The sequence below is a fragment of the Terrapene carolina genome, unplaced genomic scaffold (genome assembly GCF_002925995.2).
Source record: "Terrapene carolina triunguis isolate 2854851 unplaced genomic scaffold, T_m_triunguis-2.0 Scaffold42, whole genome shotgun sequence".
NCBI lineage: Eukaryota > Metazoa > Chordata > Testudines > Emydidae > Terrapene > Terrapene triunguis.
Window position 1 is genome coordinate 75,368,179 of NW_020664393.1, and position 18,085 is coordinate 75,386,263.

General features: G+C 51.0%; 1 protein-coding gene across 2 annotated transcripts; it reads left to right on the forward strand.

The window, feature by feature from the left end:
- The first annotated feature begins 202 nt into the window (after positions 1-202).
- On the forward strand, positions 203-16,532 carry EFHC1 (EF-hand domain containing 1). Of its 2 annotated transcripts, XR_003370001.2 has the most exons (12): positions 203-295; positions 2,827-3,048; positions 4,481-4,768; positions 5,946-6,095; positions 7,320-7,512; positions 7,916-8,136; positions 9,986-10,126; positions 11,382-11,595; positions 12,519-12,666; positions 13,946-14,159; positions 16,041-16,177; positions 16,377-16,532. XR_003370001.2 is itself a non-coding variant. In XM_026656087.2 (11 exons), the coding sequence occupies exons 1-11, from the start codon at positions 233-235 to the stop codon at positions 16,110-16,112; spliced, it is 1,926 nt and encodes a 641-aa protein (XP_026511872.1). In that variant the 5' UTR covers positions 203-232; the 3' UTR covers positions 16,113-16,189. The 2 variants fall into 2 exon arrangements, 1 of the variants encoding a protein (XP_026511872.1); XM_026656087.2 differs by lacking the exon at positions 16,377-16,532 and having other exon boundaries at positions 16,041-16,189.
- The last annotated feature ends 1,553 nt before the right edge of the window (positions 16,533-18,085 follow it).

The following is an 18,085-nucleotide window of genomic DNA, read 5'->3' on the forward strand; positions in this document are numbered from 1 at the left end:
CTCTCGGGGCAAAGCCCCCACCCCGGGAAACACTCGCCCTAGCCCCCGGCTCCCGCGGCGGCAGGAGCCGGCTGCACCCAGCGCGCATGCCCAGAGGCGGCGCATCCCTCGCAGCCCGCGCGCTTAGCGAGCAAGCGAGCGCGGGAATGTTTACGGTTGCCAGGGTGACGGCGTTGCCGGGCGCCGCGGCAGGCTGGGGACCGGGAGCCGCCGCGCCAGGCGCCCGCTGGCCATGAGCGCCCATCCCGTCCAGGGGCTGCCCCTGCTGCCGGGCAGCGCCTTCAGCGACCCCACGGTGAGGAGAGCGCGGGCCCGCGCCCCCGGCAGTGCCCCCGGGACCCGATCCTCCTCCCCCCCCCCGAACCGAGCCCCCCGGGACCCGGTCCCCCTCCCCCCACGGGACCCGATTCCCCCCCGCCCCCAGACCGAGCCCCCACGGGGACCCGATTCCCTGGGACCCAATCCCCACCTCCCATCCCACCAGGATTCAATCCTTCCCCCGACCGGATACCCCTTGGGACCCAATCCCTCTGCCGATTCCCTCCCACTCCTGATACCTCCCATGGGACTCAGTACCCAATGACAACTGCTACCCCACGACAGGGATCCCTGTGCCCTCCCAATACTCGAGGATATGGGACCATTGGTTCCAAATCGTCCTCAGACTCCCATGGGTCCTCACACCCTCCTTGATAGGGATGGGACCCTCATGAGAATCTGATATCCCCAGGATAGGTACCTCTGTGCCCCATGGGGCCTGATAGCTCTGTACCCTCCTGCTATCCCCATGGGACCTGATACTCCATGATAGTGACCCTATGCATCCTGATACCTCCATGGGAACCCAATGCCCCCCCCATGGGCTGTAGTGTTCCCCAGATACCCTTCCAACCGCACTCTAACACACTGGTTGAATATCTGCCCCCCTGGCCCCTGATAGAGCCTGCTATCCCTGAAGGGATCTGATTCTCCCCTGGGCAAAGATCCCATGCTCTCTTGCTACCCCAGTGGTACCTATGATAACCCCATTACTGCTGATTGGATACCCCCATATTCCTTTTGAAACTCAGTGTCCCGCCATGGGACTTAATTTCCCCCATCGTCCTTGATGGGATCTGAGGACCCATTAACCACTCCTCTGCTTTTTTTCACATTTGCATGGATTATGATTTTCATGGAGACACGGGGCTCAGCTCAGCATGCAATTGTTGGCCAGTTGCATTCTGAGGCACACAATCAATCAGCCTGACAAGCCACTGAGAAGTCAGCTGTTCAGGGAAGAGCTGTCACTCCTTGTCCCCACCCCGATCAGACACAGTTAAAAAGGCTTTGTTCCAGCTCTTCACCATTTAAATTTTTTCTCTCACCATTGTGAGAGTTTGAACCTCAAATCTAGTTCCTTGGCCAAATGTTTCTTTCCTCTGGCCTGTAGAAATCCTGCTTGCCATACTCATGTGAGTCGTTTCATTGACATCAACAGGACAACTGGTGTAATTCACAGTCACTTCTAGATTTGAAGGCCAGAAGGGCCTGTTGTGGCCATCTAGCCTTCCCTCTTCTATAGGACAGGCCAGAGAACTTTGCTGAATTAATTTCTGTTTGAACTGGAGCGGATCTTCTAGCAAAAACATCCACTGCGAGCAGGAGTTGGCTAGTCGGGTTATTATTAACGGGTTGCTCAGAAGTGCTGAGCTGGTGGCAGCAATTTGCACTAGGAAGGCAAAAAATGGTTGATGTGTTCATTGAGGGGGAGAATGGGCTAGGAACTGCACTGAAGTCAATGGTTGTTCCTTCAGATACTGGCTGGCGTAGCTGAGACCAGCTGCAGCAGCTTACATTTAGGGCTCTCTCTTTACATTCACATCAGTCATTTGGTAGGAGAGTCCTGATCTGGAAGCCAGACTCACTTGATTGGTCCTCTTAACATCACTGGGAGTCCTTATGGGCCCGATCCATAAAGGCAGTTAGGGGCCTAAGGAGGCAGATAAGCACTTTTAAAAATTCCATTAGGTGCCTAGGCGACTGCCTTAGTGCCTTTAAGGGCTGCAGGACTGGGCCCAAATACACTGCAGTTTACTCTGTCTCAGGATTGCTGTTCCCCGCTTTAACAGATAAGCGTCCTGGTTTTGTCTCAGCTGTCTTTCCCACAAACACCTCCACTTCGCCCAGGCATTTATTTACCACCAGGAAATGGTTATTCTGCAGCAAGTATAATATTTATGCAACTGTCCATTATCTTCCCTTAAATAAACCCTCTTGCTTCACTGCTGCTCTGTCCTGAGCAGCGCCGGCAGAGGCCACTGTATTTAAGTTTAAGGAAAAATGGGCAAGTACTTGGAATGCTATTGGTGCCTTGGGATTAGAAATAGGATTAGAGGCTTAACAACTGGGCGGTTTGTTCACATGCTCAAGGCTGAACTGATTGCAAAGTCGGGGCGTGGAAGGAGTTTTCTTTCCGTATATTGTAATGTGATGGTTCCCACCTCCTTCTATGGCATGGAATGAGAACGGCTCAACAATGTGTCAGAGGCTCTATCCTGCTAAGGACAAATTGAGATTCTCCTTTAGATCTATCGCCACTGATCTCCTGATTTCCAAACCAGTGCCTGCTCCCCAAAACACCTGTCCTCTCTGCAACCTACTTTGGCTGAGTGAGACCAGGAAAGGTTAAAGTAATAATTGTTGCAAGAGATGACAGTAACACGCGCTGCCATTTTTCAGGATATTTGACACCTTGATCTGTTTTTTTTGGTGAAAGAATTTGCTTTGTGTATCAAGATCTAGCTGGTGCCAGACTGTATTTAATGGTTGAATTGCTTTCCTCAGAAATCGGCTTTCCATCGCTCCCAGACACTGGGCTATAGGAATGGCTTTGCCTGTTCACGGCTACCGACGATGGGGATAGGCAGGGAGCGACTCTATGTGAACCAGCTGTCCCAGGCCGAATTAGACGAACTGTCCAACAAGAGACCCACGCTGACCTACGGGCAAGCCAAGCAGGCCCCACCTTCCGACTTCATTCCAGCACATGTGGCTTTTGACAAAAAGGTACAGAGAGCCTTAGTTCAGGAGCCTTGCTAGCCAAACCCAGGGCTGTGAGCCATGAACACCAGGGTCTGGGGAACAGACAGTATAGAATGTAGTTTCCAGATGCTGTAGTCCTTAGTCATAGACAACTGACGTCTGGATTGAAAGAGGCTTTCTTTGCTTGCGAAGAGGATTACAGTAGGTAAACATTATAAAGCATTCCCCACGAGCTACGCAAGGACATTTCCAGTAGTTTAAAGAGAACTCGGATGAACTCTGGATGCTTCACTTTATAACCATCTCCCTGTAAGTCCCACCCTCTCATGTTCTCCTTGCAAAATTATGCTGGAGCTGCAACAGAGCCAGGCTCCTAAAGGGCCCATGCAAAGCGGGCATCTCCTGTTTGTCGAGCTGGGAGTTTATACCGTGCTCATCACCACAGTGTCCGTGTGCCTGTACTGCCCCATATAGACTTCCTGCATTAGTCGTCGTCAGCGTATCTGCTTCGGGCCAGACTGTGTCCTTAAGGAACGTCCTGCACCACCCCTTGCAGAGCCTGGGAGGGATCATGCCCCAGCAAGTTGCAATCCCGCTTTGAGCTCGGAGAGCCCAAGGGGGAATGCGTAGGCTGGGCCAGCTTTTAGGGTGGCACCATCTGCTACCCACAGCATGCCTGGCCAGCTCTGTGGGCTGGTATGGAGAAGCAGGCAGCTCCATGGCCCTAGCTACTCCACACCCTTTGCAGCCTGGGATCTCATGGAGGAAACATTCCTTGTGCTTCGCCCAAGCACAGGAACTGTGATTGTGGCTGTACTTGGGTGACCAAGACAGGGCAGTCGCCTTGTGCCCTGACCCTCCCTCGCCACCACCTCCCCACGCACAGTCTGGGTCTCGGTGTCAGCCTGCAGGGCAAATGCAACTGGAGGAGAGCGAGGCAGATTCTCAAATCCAGTAGAGCACAGGAAACCTCTTCAGTAGTGGAGCCGGAGAACGTGAGAATGGATTCCCCTGTTGGCAGCTCGGCAGCCACATTGACTCTGAGAGGCTGAGCATATTAAAGAAGCTTGTGTATGTCAGTAAGCTCCACCAAGGGGAACCGGAGAGCTCAGCAACTTGCTAGGCGGGGCCCCTGGCTGTAAAGGGCTTGGAGATCTTTTGGGGGGGGCAGGTGCTATGTTTATTCAAGCCACTTACACTCGGTCCCTGGGTGCCTCGGACAAGGGAAAAATTTACAAAATATTGGGCTCTAGAAAAACCACCAGCAATGAAAGCTCCCCTGATGCTCTTGCAGTCAGTCCGTGGTCAGACTCTGGGGCCCTCGATGGCATGATAAGTACTAAGCCCAGTGACCCATGTTGTCAAAGCAGAGGGCAAACGTTAACAAGACCTTTGATTAATGCCGTCACTAATGTCAGTTCCTTCTCTCCTTCTGCGGTCCTTCCCCACGTTGCAGGTGTTGAAGTTTGATGCCTATTTCCAGGAAGATGTTCCTATATCCACAGAAGAGCATTTCCGGATCCGCCAAGTGGGTATTTATTACTACTTGGAGGACGACAGCATGTCTGTCATGGAGCCCATTGTGGAGAACTCGGGTATTCCTCAGGGCAAGCTCATCAAACGCCAGCGGATACCCAAGAATGACCGAGGGGACCATTACCACTGGAAAGACCTGAATCGGGGCATGAACATCACCATCTATGGCAAGACTTTCCGCATAGTCGACTGTGACCCTTTCACACAGGTGCATCAGGGATGCAGGGAACTAGCCAAATAAGAGAATCCTAGGAGTTAGCGATGGGCAAAGCTCACGAGAATCCCTGCTCTGTTCCCAGCGCACAAATGAGTAAGATCAGGGATTCTCAGCCTCTTCCATACTGGGGCCTCACCCCACATAAGACCATGGGACAGGTGTGATGGTCACTCATGACCCCCTGACACCCCTTTCTGACACTCCCACCCCGAGGGGTTGTGACAACACATTGAGAACCTGTGATGTAGACTGATCTCTTTTATAGAGCTGGTGCAAACTGGAACTGAGTGACCATTGGAGTCAGTGGAGTTATGCCTGTTTACACCAGCTGTAGATCCAGTCCCTGATATGACTCTAGGGTCGTTTGGTGGCTTATGTAAAATGAGTTGATGATGTCGTCCAGTTCCCATTTCAAAGTGTCTGCAACTCAAACCTGCCACTACATTTAGCATAAATTGGCATCCTGAAGGCCAGAACTACTAAGCCATGCAGCCTGACCCTTCCTTCTCAGCCCTGGTGGTGATCTCTCCAACTCAGGGGCCAGTTCCCTGGTGGGGAAGCTTGTGCTGCTGCTTCCCAAGCTGCCTGTGTTCTGGGCCAAATCTTGGTGACATAGGCAGGCGAGCAGTCCCACTAGCTTCAGTGGCTCTCTCGGGTGAGTGCTGCGAGCGTAGAAATAGGGCTCTGTTTTCCAGAGCTGGCGCCTTCCAGGAGCATCGCAAATTAAACCAAAATGAGAGACTTGCCCTCTCGATTTGTAATAGAAACATAAAGGGACAAGACCTGAAGTCCTCCTTCAGTCTTTACTCCGGCAAAACTCCCAGGAGTGAAGCCAATGGGAGGTTTGCCCGAGTCTAACCTGAGGCAGGACTTCAAGATCTGGCTTGCAATGAGGTCTGAAAGGTCCGTGGAAACAAAGAGGCAACTGACAGTTAAAAACCTTTATGAATGATGATATGATCACAATGATCCCTTCTGACCTTAAAGCCGACGAGTCTATGATTATTGTACAGCACCTAGCATATTGGGATTGGGGCCTCTAGGTGCAACTGCAAACAGTGAGCTTACAGGCTCTTGCTGATACCCTCCCAAACCCAGCCCAGAGCTTTCCTTGCCTCCTGACCCTAAGAGCCCATCGCAGCATTAATGGCCCAGACACTTTCCCTAGGTATTTCTGGAGAGCCAAGGAATTGAACTGAACCCTCCTGAGAAAATGATTTTCGACCCGTACACGGAGCTCCGGAAGATGCCCATGCGCATGTACGTCACGCCGTCGAGCTTTGACCAGCTCAAACAGTTTCTGACCTTTGACAAGCAGGTGAGTGGGATGCAGGTGCCTTTCCTTGGGGTGGGTCATTCCCTGTGTGTGTCTGTGATTCAGAGTGGTACTTATATGTGACTCTTGTGGGTGTCCGTGAGCAGGTGCCTCCCCCAGGCAGCTCTGCAAACGCAGTCCATACATTGTGCAGAGGCCAAACACATCCTACTTCTCTGGGTGTCTGGCTTTGTCAATAAAGAAATCAATAAAAAGAGAATACAAAGTTCAGCTCTTACCTTCTCCCCAGGCTTGGCTGCTTCTAGAGTTCCTCCTTCAGAACAGCTCAGCCCACACTCTAGATCCTCCTCTCTCTCTCTCTTTCTTGCTCCAGAAAGCCTTATGTCCAGGTAGGGTAACCAACCACTGGCCCGAGTGCGTCAGAGGCATTGACTGTTTGGCATCTGAAGACTCCTGATTTCACATCTGTCATGAAAGGGACATTATAATCCAGCTCTGCAGCTACCTGCTACCTCAGTGGGTAATGACGTTGCATTGCAAACATCCATTGCTGTGTGATGATTTTGACCTCTGAGGCAAATAAACCACAACCCCACCCGAGAGTAGCTATGGTGTTTAGGCAGCCTGATGGTTGAGAGCAAGATGCCTGCCACCCGTGTCTCCCTGTGATCTGGGCTGGAAGGAAGTTCTGTCATGAAGTGGTCACAGTTCGAGCCTTGTTGGATCAGCTAGTCCAGCTCATGGGGCCAGTGCTAGATTGTTATTCTCTAGTGTGTTGTCCAGCCTAGTTATCAATGTCCAAGCGCTGCCCTTGGGAACTGATACATTTCAGTGCTAGGACATTTTCCCCAGTATTTCCTTCGATCACTTTCTTCCCCCTCCTGTCCCCTGAACTACCCTGAATAATTCCTGTCCCTCCGTGGTGTTTCAGATATTTGTAGATGGGTCTTCTCTCCCCTCAGCTGCTGCCTAGCCCAGTTAGTTTTGTTTGGTTCTCTTAGTCAAAACCCTCCTGCTGCTGAATCATTTCTGCTTCTCTTCTCTGAACTGCCTCCCTCAATGACTTTGCTGACCAGAGCCCATAAATCAGTGCAGGATTGCAAGGCCAGTCTCACCAGTGCTTAACACAGGCAGACTGACATCCCTGTGCTCTGGGCACGATCCTTCTGATCCACAGCCCTCAAATCACACCAGCCTAATCCGGACAGGGCATGTTTTAGTTTCATGTTGGGTTCATGGCCTTGCTTGGCTCTCCACCACCTGCAGGTCCTTCGCTTCTACGCCATATGGGACGACACCGAGAACATGTTTGGCGAGAACCGGCCTTTCATCATCCATTTCTACCTGGCTGACGACACGGTGGAGGTTCGGGAACTCCACGAACGCAACGATGGCAGAGACCCTTTCCCGGTGCTGATCAGACGCCAGCGCTTGCCCAAAAGCTTTGTGGACAAGATGAGTAAGAGTCTGTGCTTGGGGCTTTACCCGTTTTCTGTTAGCCGGAAGAGAGAGAGAGAGAGAGAGAGAGAGAGAGAGAGTGTGTGTGTGTGTGTACGTGAGCATAAATGGGTGGACATCTGCGTGTCTCATAAATATACTGCCTATGTAATTAATCCCAGAAACCTTTCCTGAGTTTACAATTTCTTTCCAACAGAAACAGTCTATTGGTTTTAAAACATTTAACCTTTTGCTGCCGATTTGCCAAAGCAAGTGTGACATCTCCAGCATTCCACCACTGGCCCACTGAAGCTGTTTATACCTGTCACATACAGACAGGCTTTTCTCGTCTCTTGCTTTGTATGCGGTAATAAAGACTACGTCTAGCTCACTGAGCTGCCTTTTCTACCCCTGATCTTCCCCAGAAACCTTCCCCCGCTGCGTGCTGGAGATCTCCAATCAGGAGGTGCTGGAGTGGTACACTGTTAAAGATTTTGCCGTTGGCAAGCCCATCACCCTCCTAGGGCGCAGCTTCTTCATCTACGACTGTGATGAGTTCACAAGACAGTTCTATTACGAGAAGTTTGGCATCACTGACTTCCAGCCGGTGGATGTAAAGAAGAAGCCACCAGAGGAAGTGCCACAGGTACTGGGAGAAAATTCACAGGGGGCGGGAAAGAAACCCATCAGTCTGTACAAGGCAAAGACCCTTAGGACTCCTCAGTGCCGTTATCGTAAGCCTTTTAGAAATACTTTCTCCTAATGGTGTTGTGTTGCTCAAGGGGGTCAGATTAAGGGGAAGCCAGAGGGAAAGACTGGTGTGTGTCAGCCAGGGCAGCAGGGCTGTGAGTCTTAACCTATATAGTAGTGAAGTACTGGATAGCTCTCTACTTCTAAGGTTAATTCCATTGCTGAATGACACAGCGGCTGGAAGACAAAACATCTGCTAATGCTCTGGAATGCACCTTGTGCCTTTCCCACAGTGTTGAGTGGACTTGTGGAATTTGCTTTGAGTACTGAGATTTAAAAACCAATAAGCCTCATTAGATGTTGATATGAATAAGTCGCCACAGGACCTTACTCAGAGCCAAATTTGCAGCCCTGACTCACAGAGCAGCAGTTATTCACATGTCCCCAGCGCTGGAGGTTTTTCAGAACAGGTTGGATAAATGCTTGTCAGGGATGGTCTAGTTTCCTTGGTCCTGCCTCGGTGCTAGGGTTTGGACTCGAGGTCCCCTCCAGCCCTACATTTCTATGCGAGTAGAGTCCTACTAAAGACTCCATGAAAACTGAACAAATAACTCATGCTTTTGGCCAAAGAAAGTACACACGGTTAAGTACAGGGGCTATCACCATGATTCAGGGGGTTGGGTGAGCAGCTGGGCTAAGGAGACAACTGCCGCCCCTGTACACTGTACACTTGCACACAGGTAGGCACATTATTGCCGAAGGGGCCCATGTCTCTCTCAGGAATGTCCAGTACTGGCCCGTCGTAGGGAGAGGATACAGGAGTAGATGGACATTGATCTGTTCCACTATGGCAATTCCAGAGCGGCTAGTACTTTCATTGGGATACCATTCCAGCAGCGGGGAAAGGCTTAACATCACAGCTCATGTAGGAAACATCTGCGTAGCTTGGTTACCTCCAACCAGCGGGGTGATCAGGTTGAGTTGGTGAGTCAGTTAGTTTGGCCATGTTCTCTGCTCTCGGGGCGGCTGCCATAGTACAGAGCAAATGTTATAGGTAACATTTGCCAAGATGCCTAATGCCCAGATCCTCAAAGATAGTTAGTCTCCTAACTCCCATTGGGCCTAAGTGATTTAGGCGCTTAAGTCACAGGATCTGTATTGTCAGCAGAATGGGCTAGTTGGCTTCAATCAGTTACAGCTCATAGGGTTGCTTGGAAAGGAAAGAACCCAGCTTGAGCCTCGAGCTTGAGGCTGAATTGGCCGGGTTTGGAACTAGGAAAACAAACCTCGTTTGGCTGGAGCACATTCGATCTGGAGTCAGAGACAATACACCTGAAACCCTGCAATGCCATCACTTCCCCTGCCATTGCAGGGGCTTCTGGGGATTGGTGCACCTCTCTGCCTGGCCCATTGCGGGCTGGTATACTTTGATCTAATGCTGGTTGTTGGCTTGGGGAGGGGGTGGCTGAGTGGAGATAAGAGGTCAGACTGGATGACCTGCTGGTCCCTCTGGCCTTAAACTCGGACTTGTTCTTCCAGAGCACGTAAAACATAGGGCCAGCTGCTGTAACTGAAGTCATGGGAGCCCTGCTGATTTACAGCAGCTGAGGCCCTGGCCCATGCTGCCTGGCTGTACAGTCCAGGGTATCATGGCACAGCTTTGGGGAAAACGGCACTGCCCGTGGGGAAGGTATTCAGCACTGGCACAATTCTCGCTGCAGAGAACGGTTGCCCGGAGCTGCTTCCTGACCCTTGTCTTTTTGTTAGTTGTCACCACGTGTGCCTCCTGTCTCTTCTGTGTGCAGATCATTCCTCCCTACAATGGTTACGGCTTCCTGGAAGACTCCCTGCAGAACTGCTTCTCCCTACTGCCGCAGCCTCCCAGGAAAAACTTTATTAAGATGCTAGAGAATGACCACAAGGTGCTGCGCTATCAGGTTGCACTGGTGAGAGCTTGGTCCACGAGTAAGCGCTACCTGGTTACACTCTCCAAATCAGAAGGGTTGGGGGAGAGGTGTGTTCTCGGTTAGCTGCCTCCAAGTGCTGTCCTATGTTAATGCTACAAGAAAGGTCTCCAGCAGCCACCAGAGAACAGCCCTCTGCTTGAGGATGGTCACGTGTTCCAGTATGGCCTTTAGGACAAGCAGTAATAAAGGCAGAATAAAAGCAGGACCAGACAATACTACATGGGCCTACACCACTCCCCCATTGAAGTCAATGGAAAGACTCCCCTTGACTTCAGTAGGTGTTGGATCAATGCTCAGATGAGCAGTATTGCCGCCTGAACCTGACTTTCATCCATCCTCACCCCCCACGTCCATGCCACGTTACATCATCTTCTTCCAGTAACACCTGCCAGCACCTGTGCACACTGCCCCCTCCTCCCCAGGGCTAATCCCAGCTTCAGAAGCCAGCTGTGGTCCGTTACATCAGGACTGTCCAGCGGTTTGCAGGCTTGGAAGCTGGTGAGGGAGCCCAGCTGAGAGCTGTGCTCTTCACACAGAAGCAGCTTTTGGGCCGCAATGTGCATGGCCTCTGCGCTGTAGCAGTAGTTCCTATGCTACCCTTGGGTCAGCTGACGTCTGCCCCTCCCAAATTCTAAGGGGGATGCCATGGCTGTTCTCTCTCGTTGGCTGTATTTGTTCCTGAAGGCCATAGTTTAGTGCTCAGATCAAAGCTAATTTTAATCTAACCACATAAATCCAGTGGCGTGCTCAGAGGGTTCCGTCTTGTGGTTAGGAGCTGGGATCTGTCCAGACCTCACGGTGGTACAGACTTTAATTCTACAGCTAATCCTTCTTTGCGTGATGAATCACTTCATACGGGATACGCCTTGCTCCTGGAGTGCTGAGCATGTGGACGTAATGAGTGGACCAGATTCTGCCACAGTTAGGCATGCGGAGCAGTACCTTGAGCTGGGAGTAGTCCAATGAGCCACTGATATCCCGACGTTGAACGTAGTCTGTGGTTTTATTACAGTGCAGCAGGCTGGTTACTCCTCTTGCCTTCTTTAGGCAGGGGCTCGAACAAAGTGCTGTAGGTGTTTAGACAGGTGTAAAAATGAAAGCTCCAGGTTCGGTCCTTGGCTGCTTGGGGGTGTATAGGAGTAATCTGTGAGTATCCAAGAAAAGCAGCTAGCTTTGAATGTCCAAATATGTGTTTCCTGACCACACAACCCACTCCGGTCCTTCTCTTCTCTAGGAATCGCCAAACCCTGAGGAGAGAAAGCGCCAGTTCATCCTCTCCTATTTCCTCTCCACTGACATGATCAGCATCTATGAGCCGCCTGTCCGCAATTCAGGCATCATTGGAGGCAAATACTTAGGAAAGACCAAAGTCCCCAAGCCAGGCTCCACTACAGATAACCCTGTTTACTATGAGCCAGCGGACCTCACCATCGGTGCCACGGTTGAAGGTAGATCTGGAACTGGCTCGATGGAGCCATTAGAGCATCTATTCTTTAGAGCAGGCTCGTTGTTTTAAATGAGTTTTCTGATGCACTACAGGGGGAGATCAATCTAAGTTATGCGACTTCAGCTACGTGAATAACGTAGCTGAAGTCGACGTACTTAGATCTACTTACCGCGGGGTCCACACTACATGATGTCGACGGGAGACGCTCTCCCGTCGACTCTCCTTGCGCTTCTCGTTCAGGTGGAGTACAGGAGTCGATGGGAGAGTGATCGGTGGTCGATTTAGCGGGTCTTCACTAGACCCGCTAAATCAACTGCTGATGCATCGATCGCCGCATGTCAATCCCCCGGTAAGTGTAAACAAGCCCTTCCTTTTTGAACAGATATTGCACACAACATCCTCTGCCTACAAACTGTTAGTTCTGGATCAAGTGTAAAATGCAGCAGATGGTGGGAAAATGGTGTAGTTCCATTCATTTAGCTGGTCCTCTCATATATATAGAGAGAGAGCACTAAATTTTCCAGAGCATGTGTGCAGCTGGTGTTCTGGGGTATGCCAGCATTCTAAGTGTTAATGCTGGAGCACTGGGCTAGATGAAATCCAGTAGCCTAGGTCATCAGTTCATGCATGGAGGAAAATAACCCTGATCCTGAAGCATGTTAGAAAATAGACAGTGTTAAATGCATAATTCCTCTGGGCCCAATCCCGAGGCCTTTACTCAGTGGCTCCTGACATAGGCAAAAAACGCCCATGGAATTCATGGAGATCTTTTCCTACACCAAGACAATAAAAAACTGCGTGAACTGCTCTGATTTGGCTCTGACATTGCAAGTTCCTCAGGGCAGGGACCTTGTCTTCTCCTGTGTCAGTAACATGACTCGCCCATACACGGGAGTAACACTTGGTTTGCTGTCGCTTGCCCAGTGTTTGGCCACAGGTTTATCATCACCGATGCGGACGAGTACGTCTTGAATTACATGGAAAGCAACGCCGAGAGTTTCCCTGCAACAACGCTGCAGTCTCTGCGGGATCACTTTGCCCCTCGACGAATGGCCGTGCAGGCAGCTGAGAGGTAGGTTCCAATGGCGAGCACCCGAGAGGCAGGGAGCGCTGGGGTTAAGAAGTCATTCAGCTTTTAGCTGGTCAAATGGCTATTATTTATTTGCAGTAGCTCCTCTAGTGCTGTGCGTTCTAGTGCCACGTTGCGTAGAGCGTCATTAACCAGTGGGACCACGCTCTAGCCTGTTACTCTGGGACTGCTGGCTAATGACTGATCAGCTGATTGTTCCACTCTGGGAACCCCTCCTTGGGCACAGAGAGAAGGATTTCAGTGTATGCAACGTACCAATAAGGCTGCTTATATAAGAACTGCTGAGCTGGGGCTGCCACAGCCCAGGAGCCTGAAATCTCCCTTAGAGAGCATTGGCTCCGCCCTGAGGCCTGTAGCAAAGATTTCTCTTCAGCACTGCTTAGGAGCAGTTAAGTAGTCCTCCTCCTGTGGAGGACGGCAGCGCTCGGTAATAGTGCTGCTCACAGTACCAGCACCAGCCTCTTGTTGCACTTTGGCTAAGAGAAGCCTAACTGAGAGTTCTCTTACCATTGCTATTAGGTCATTTGGGCCATTCCTTGGCCTGTAAAGGATAGGACGTACCCTATTGTCTAGGGTCCAGCCTTATTTTATATGACCTCCCTTCTCCTCTCCCTGAGGCTAGGGCTTCCATCCCATTCCTTGGGAGACCACGCCAGAACGCCGAGCTGTTGTGGGCTCCAGCCACTGATTTTTATGGCAGTGCATAGAGGCTCCAGCTGAGAATGGGGCCACTTGGCACTATATGAACACACAGAAGGAGACAGTCCCTGCTCCAAAGAGCTTACGCTCTAAATAGACAAGACAGACAAAAGGAGAGAAGAGAAACAGAGGCACAGGGGGAAGGGGCAGAGCTGGGCAGAGGCCTCTTGGCCCCTGCCTTCCACCCAATGTCCTGTCCACCAAGCAGGTGACCTTGTTATTCAAAGGAGCATGTCTTTGGAAGCCTACTACAGGCAGTCCTTGACTTTACGACATTAGAGTTACAACGAATGGCACTTATGTTTATAAATTGTCATTGTATTTCGACTTTATGACGCCTGTTTTGACTTTACAACTCTCGATCCAACATTGTTCCTATGGGAAATTAGAGTTACGATGTTTTTGACTTAAGACGAGATGTTCAGGAACCAATTGTGTCGTAAGTCCGAGGAAGAACAGCTGGCCACCAGAGATTTTAGTTGGTGGAACACGAGAGAAGGACTTAGCTCAGATGTGTTAAGCGTGACTTCTGCATGCAGTCATTTCCTTCCTTCCTCCACAGCCAGTCAGCAGCGGGGATGGGCAGGCAGGAACTGGAAGAGGTAGTGAAGCAGGTTCAGGAGCAGCTGAAGCACCATAACTACTTGAGTAACAGCAGCATGCGGGAGGCGTTCCTTCACCACGACAAGGATGGCTCCGGATTCCTCGACAAAGAAGAGTTCTTTGCCCTCTGCAACCGCTTCAACCTGCCGGTCAGCAACGCCCTGGTTAACAAGGTCAGGAGGCAGTGCGGTCAGTGTGTGCGGAGTTTGGCTTTTAGCTGAAACGTTGACCTGGGAGCCACGTAATATTGCACACAACACTGTCCTCTCTTACTTGTCTCGGCTCTTCCAAAGGAGCTTCCCTCTCCATTTACAGAAGGCAGCCAAGCCCAACTGCTGGCAGTGCCCCATCCCCGGGCAATGCCATGAACTAGACTGTGTGCTTTCCCCCCCTCCTCCCCCGGAGCATCTCTGCTCAGGGCCCCAGAGGCGGAGGAGACCCACACATACAGTCTGGCAGTGGGGCTAGGAAGAGGTGGGAGAAATTCCTTCAAACCCTGAGGTGAAAACCACTTCACCCCAGTGCGTGTTAAACAGAAGGGGGAAATCCAATCCCATATAGGCCCCAAGATAGCACTGGAAGCCAAGTATTTAGCCTTCCTCTACGGGTATGTTGTCATGGGCACCACAGTCATTCCTCCTGCAGGGCAGCTTCTGATCACCAATTGCCTTTGCAGACCGCATCCCAGTTGAATTGCCAAGAAGGTACAGTAAGCCCAAGCCTGCGTGGCATCTCCGCCATCTCCACCTCAGGCCTCCGCTAAGGCCGGATAACCTTATGGGCTTAGCGAATAAGGGTAAACGGCAATACAGCTACGGGGCCGTGAGCAGAAGCCAGCAGAGATCACAGGCTGCCTTGCAGGAAACAGGACCGAGAACCATGCGTGTGAGGGAAGAAACCAAACATAGTTGAACACAAATGTTAACTTAACTGCTGCGTCTGTTAGAGATACAAGTGCAGAAAACTTCTCCGGCTGAAGAAATGTATAAAACCTGGGGACTATGTCCCCCGTTTTCTTAATAAAATTAGCAAAAATTAGATTGGATGGTAGCCAAGGGATCAAACAATGCATTCGAGCTAGACTTGTTTCTTTGGTATTATAGTAAAGGCAACAAGGTTATTTCATCACCAGGGCCCTGCTGTGCTAGATTCTGCGGGAGATTCTTCCCGCCATACCCCAAATAATGGGAGAAAGGAGGGATTGTTATCCCCATTCTAATACATGGGGGAACTGAGATTCAGAGCAGATTAAATAACGTGCCCTAGGTCACCCTGGCCAAGGCCAGGAATTGAACCCAGCTTTGAGTCCCAAGCCAGGGCCTTAGCCCCAGGACCGCCCCTCCAGTCTAGCTGTATAATACATAAGGTGCCTAGAGCCCTAGTCTAGATAACAGAGCCGCAAGCTAAAAATAGACACCAAGCAGCAGCTAATGCTTACCTCCAAACCAGAAAAGAATTAACCAGCTATGCAAATGACCATGAAAACAAGGTGACGAAGGGTGAGTAAATCTTTCAAAGGAGTTATGATAATCCCATGGTGTTAAAGAGGAGACACTAGCTACCCCATTAAAAACTCTACCCACCCCCTAAAAGCCCCCAGGGATGGTAATACAGCCAGTGCCAGTTCATATATGCTGTTCCCTCCGCTGCCTTTAGGCAGGGGCTGGGAGCTGCTGCCACAGGGAAACGGTTCCTTAGGAGCTGTGTCAGTGAGATCTTCTGTGTCTGGACAGCAGAGGCAAGGGGCACCCATGTGGGTCCCTCTCACTTCCTGTGGATCCCCCAAGGTCTGTAGGTGAAGGGCGGGGAACATTTGGCTTCTTCCTGCTAGAATGAGGAGGAAGCTGGGTTGAAACTTCATGGGGCAGGTAACTCCCGAGTGAATGGGGCTATTTATTATAAGGGAAAGTTTTCCTCTCCTGTAGGTGGGCTGCTCCCTACAGGGAAGAACAGGGCCCTTTGCCCTGGCCCACAGGAACTTCTCACTGGAGTTGTCGTTTAGGGAAACGTGACTGTACTTCTCCCCTGTCCTCACGCTGCTGTTTCTTTTCCAGCTGATCAGCCTGTGTTCGCATGGGGAGAACCAGATCAGTTACCATGACTTCATCAGAGCGTTTTCCTGCTGAGTAGCCCCCAGAAGGGGAGACACAACCCAGCCAACTGTCCCAGCTGAAATGACACATATTCAAAGGTTGTACCTCTAGACTCCACCCCCCCCCCCCCCGTCGCTTCATTGAGCGCTGCTCGGCCCTTCGGCACCAGGTCACCTCATCTCTGCCCCACTTACCTTCCTCCCTCACTGAGCTCAATGTCCCAAATGCGGGGCCTGCAAGCAGAGCCTGTAGAAAAAGCTTCATTTGTATTAAAGAAATGACTCCACATCGTTCCAGGTTGTCTCTTCCTGGGCTCTGAGGCGGGACGGGGTGGACTGGATGGATTGAGAGCTCCAGGCCTTTCATACAGACTGCCCGAGGAGGACTGACAATCTCCCGAGAAGCAAAAAGCAACTGGGCACCATTTCAATTTATGATGTTGCTGCAGAAGGGCCTAAAGGCCCCAGCCATGGAGCAGGGCCCCATTGTGTGAGGTGCTATGGTATCCGAACCCCGGCAGCCATGTCTGCTGCGAAATGGCAGATACGTGTGTCTGCTGTAAATACACCCACCAAGTAGCCTGAATAGCTGAGGATTAAAGCAAAAGATCAAATAAATAGCATTCGGCTGGCTTAAAACAGAATTTAATGCTGCGCTCTTGTGCGGTTCTTGACAGCAATTCCCGTAGAGGCAGGCCCCTGGCAACAGCCCTGCTGGGCTAGATTCTGCAGGAGACTCTTCCCGCCATACCTGAAGTAATGGGAGAAAGGAGGGATTGTTATCCCCATTTTAACACATGGGGGAACTGAGATTCAGAGCAGGTTAAATAACGTGCCCCAGATTATGGAGAATGGATATAGATACATATTCTCCCACCACCCCCGCCCCACACACACTGGATAGTCTCTCACTTTATTTGCCCTACTAGAAATGCTGGTCCCATAAGGAAGTGATGCTATTGCCTGGACAGTTCTGTTTCCCTACAGTGACGAGAGAGACATGGTTGGGGTGAGTTTATAGCACTCTCACCGTTTAAAAAGTCTGGTCGCTCCCCCTTACATGAAGAAAGCTGCCACAGACCCACCCACCCCCATTGTGCCGTAGGTCAGCCAGCCAACTGCGCCAGTGAGGAGCAACTAGGACCGAGACCGTGCAGGTCTCCACCATTAGCCACCCTTTCTGAGCAAAATGCTTATTTTATCCGTCCCTTTTTCGGGGTGGGGGGAGCAGGGGTTCCCATTCCCTCTCAGATACTTGAGAATTCCAACACACAACCACACACGGGGCTCAGCCACACACCGGATCCCACCCTCTAGGTTACGCTCTCGCCTTCTGGGGCGATCCGTGTCGTTCTTTATTCAGAGCATCGATACGGCCACCACCGGGCCATCTCCGCTCCTCCTCAGCTTCTAGAACCTGCTTCCAGCCCTCCTCACCCGTAGGCCCAGAGCTGCAGCCCGATCCCCAGCCTGTCGTAATCACTGTGAGTCTTTCCATGGACGTCAGTGGCCCTTAGCACAGGCCACTGGTGCATTGAGCCATAGAATCACCCTTCAGAATCCACTTGCTTTCTCAGCATGTTGGGCAGGAATCACTTCCCCTACATGCTGCCTGCACCCAAACCATGGAACGGGTCCTAGCCATGGAAAGAGCCAGCCACCGGCAGATGTGTTGTCTATGACAAAGACAGAAGGTCAAACACCAAATGGAGCAGATGGCACCTCTCTCTGCCATACCTGGTGGGTCTGTCCCGTCATGCTTTGGGAACACTAGAATAGCTAGTCATAGCAATGAGGTATTAGCGAATTGAGGAAACACACACACCAGTGTTAAGCACCAGTTGATGATTCTATGCCTTTTATTATTTCAGAAAATATCTTTGTTGAGAGTTTGCTCACAAAAGCCATTTAACAAAAAAAAAAAAAATTCCGTACAAAATTGGTTTTTATTTTTTAAATGACAGGGGAAGAATAAAAACATGTGGTGGTGGGGGAGGAGAGTTGAAA

Coding starts and splice junctions, on each gene's coding strand:
- EFHC1 (XM_026656087.2), top strand. CDS start 233: ATGAGCGCCCATCCCGTCCAGGGGCTGCCCCTGCTGCCGGGCAGCGCC. Junction 3,049..4,480: donor ATGTGGCTTTTGACAAAAAG/GTACAGAGAGCC, acceptor CCCACGTTGCAG/GTGTTGAAGTTTGATGCCTA. Junction 12,667..13,945: donor GCCGTGCAGGCAGCTGAGAG/GTAGGTTCCAAT, acceptor CTTCCTCCACAG/CCAGTCAGCAGCGGGGATGG.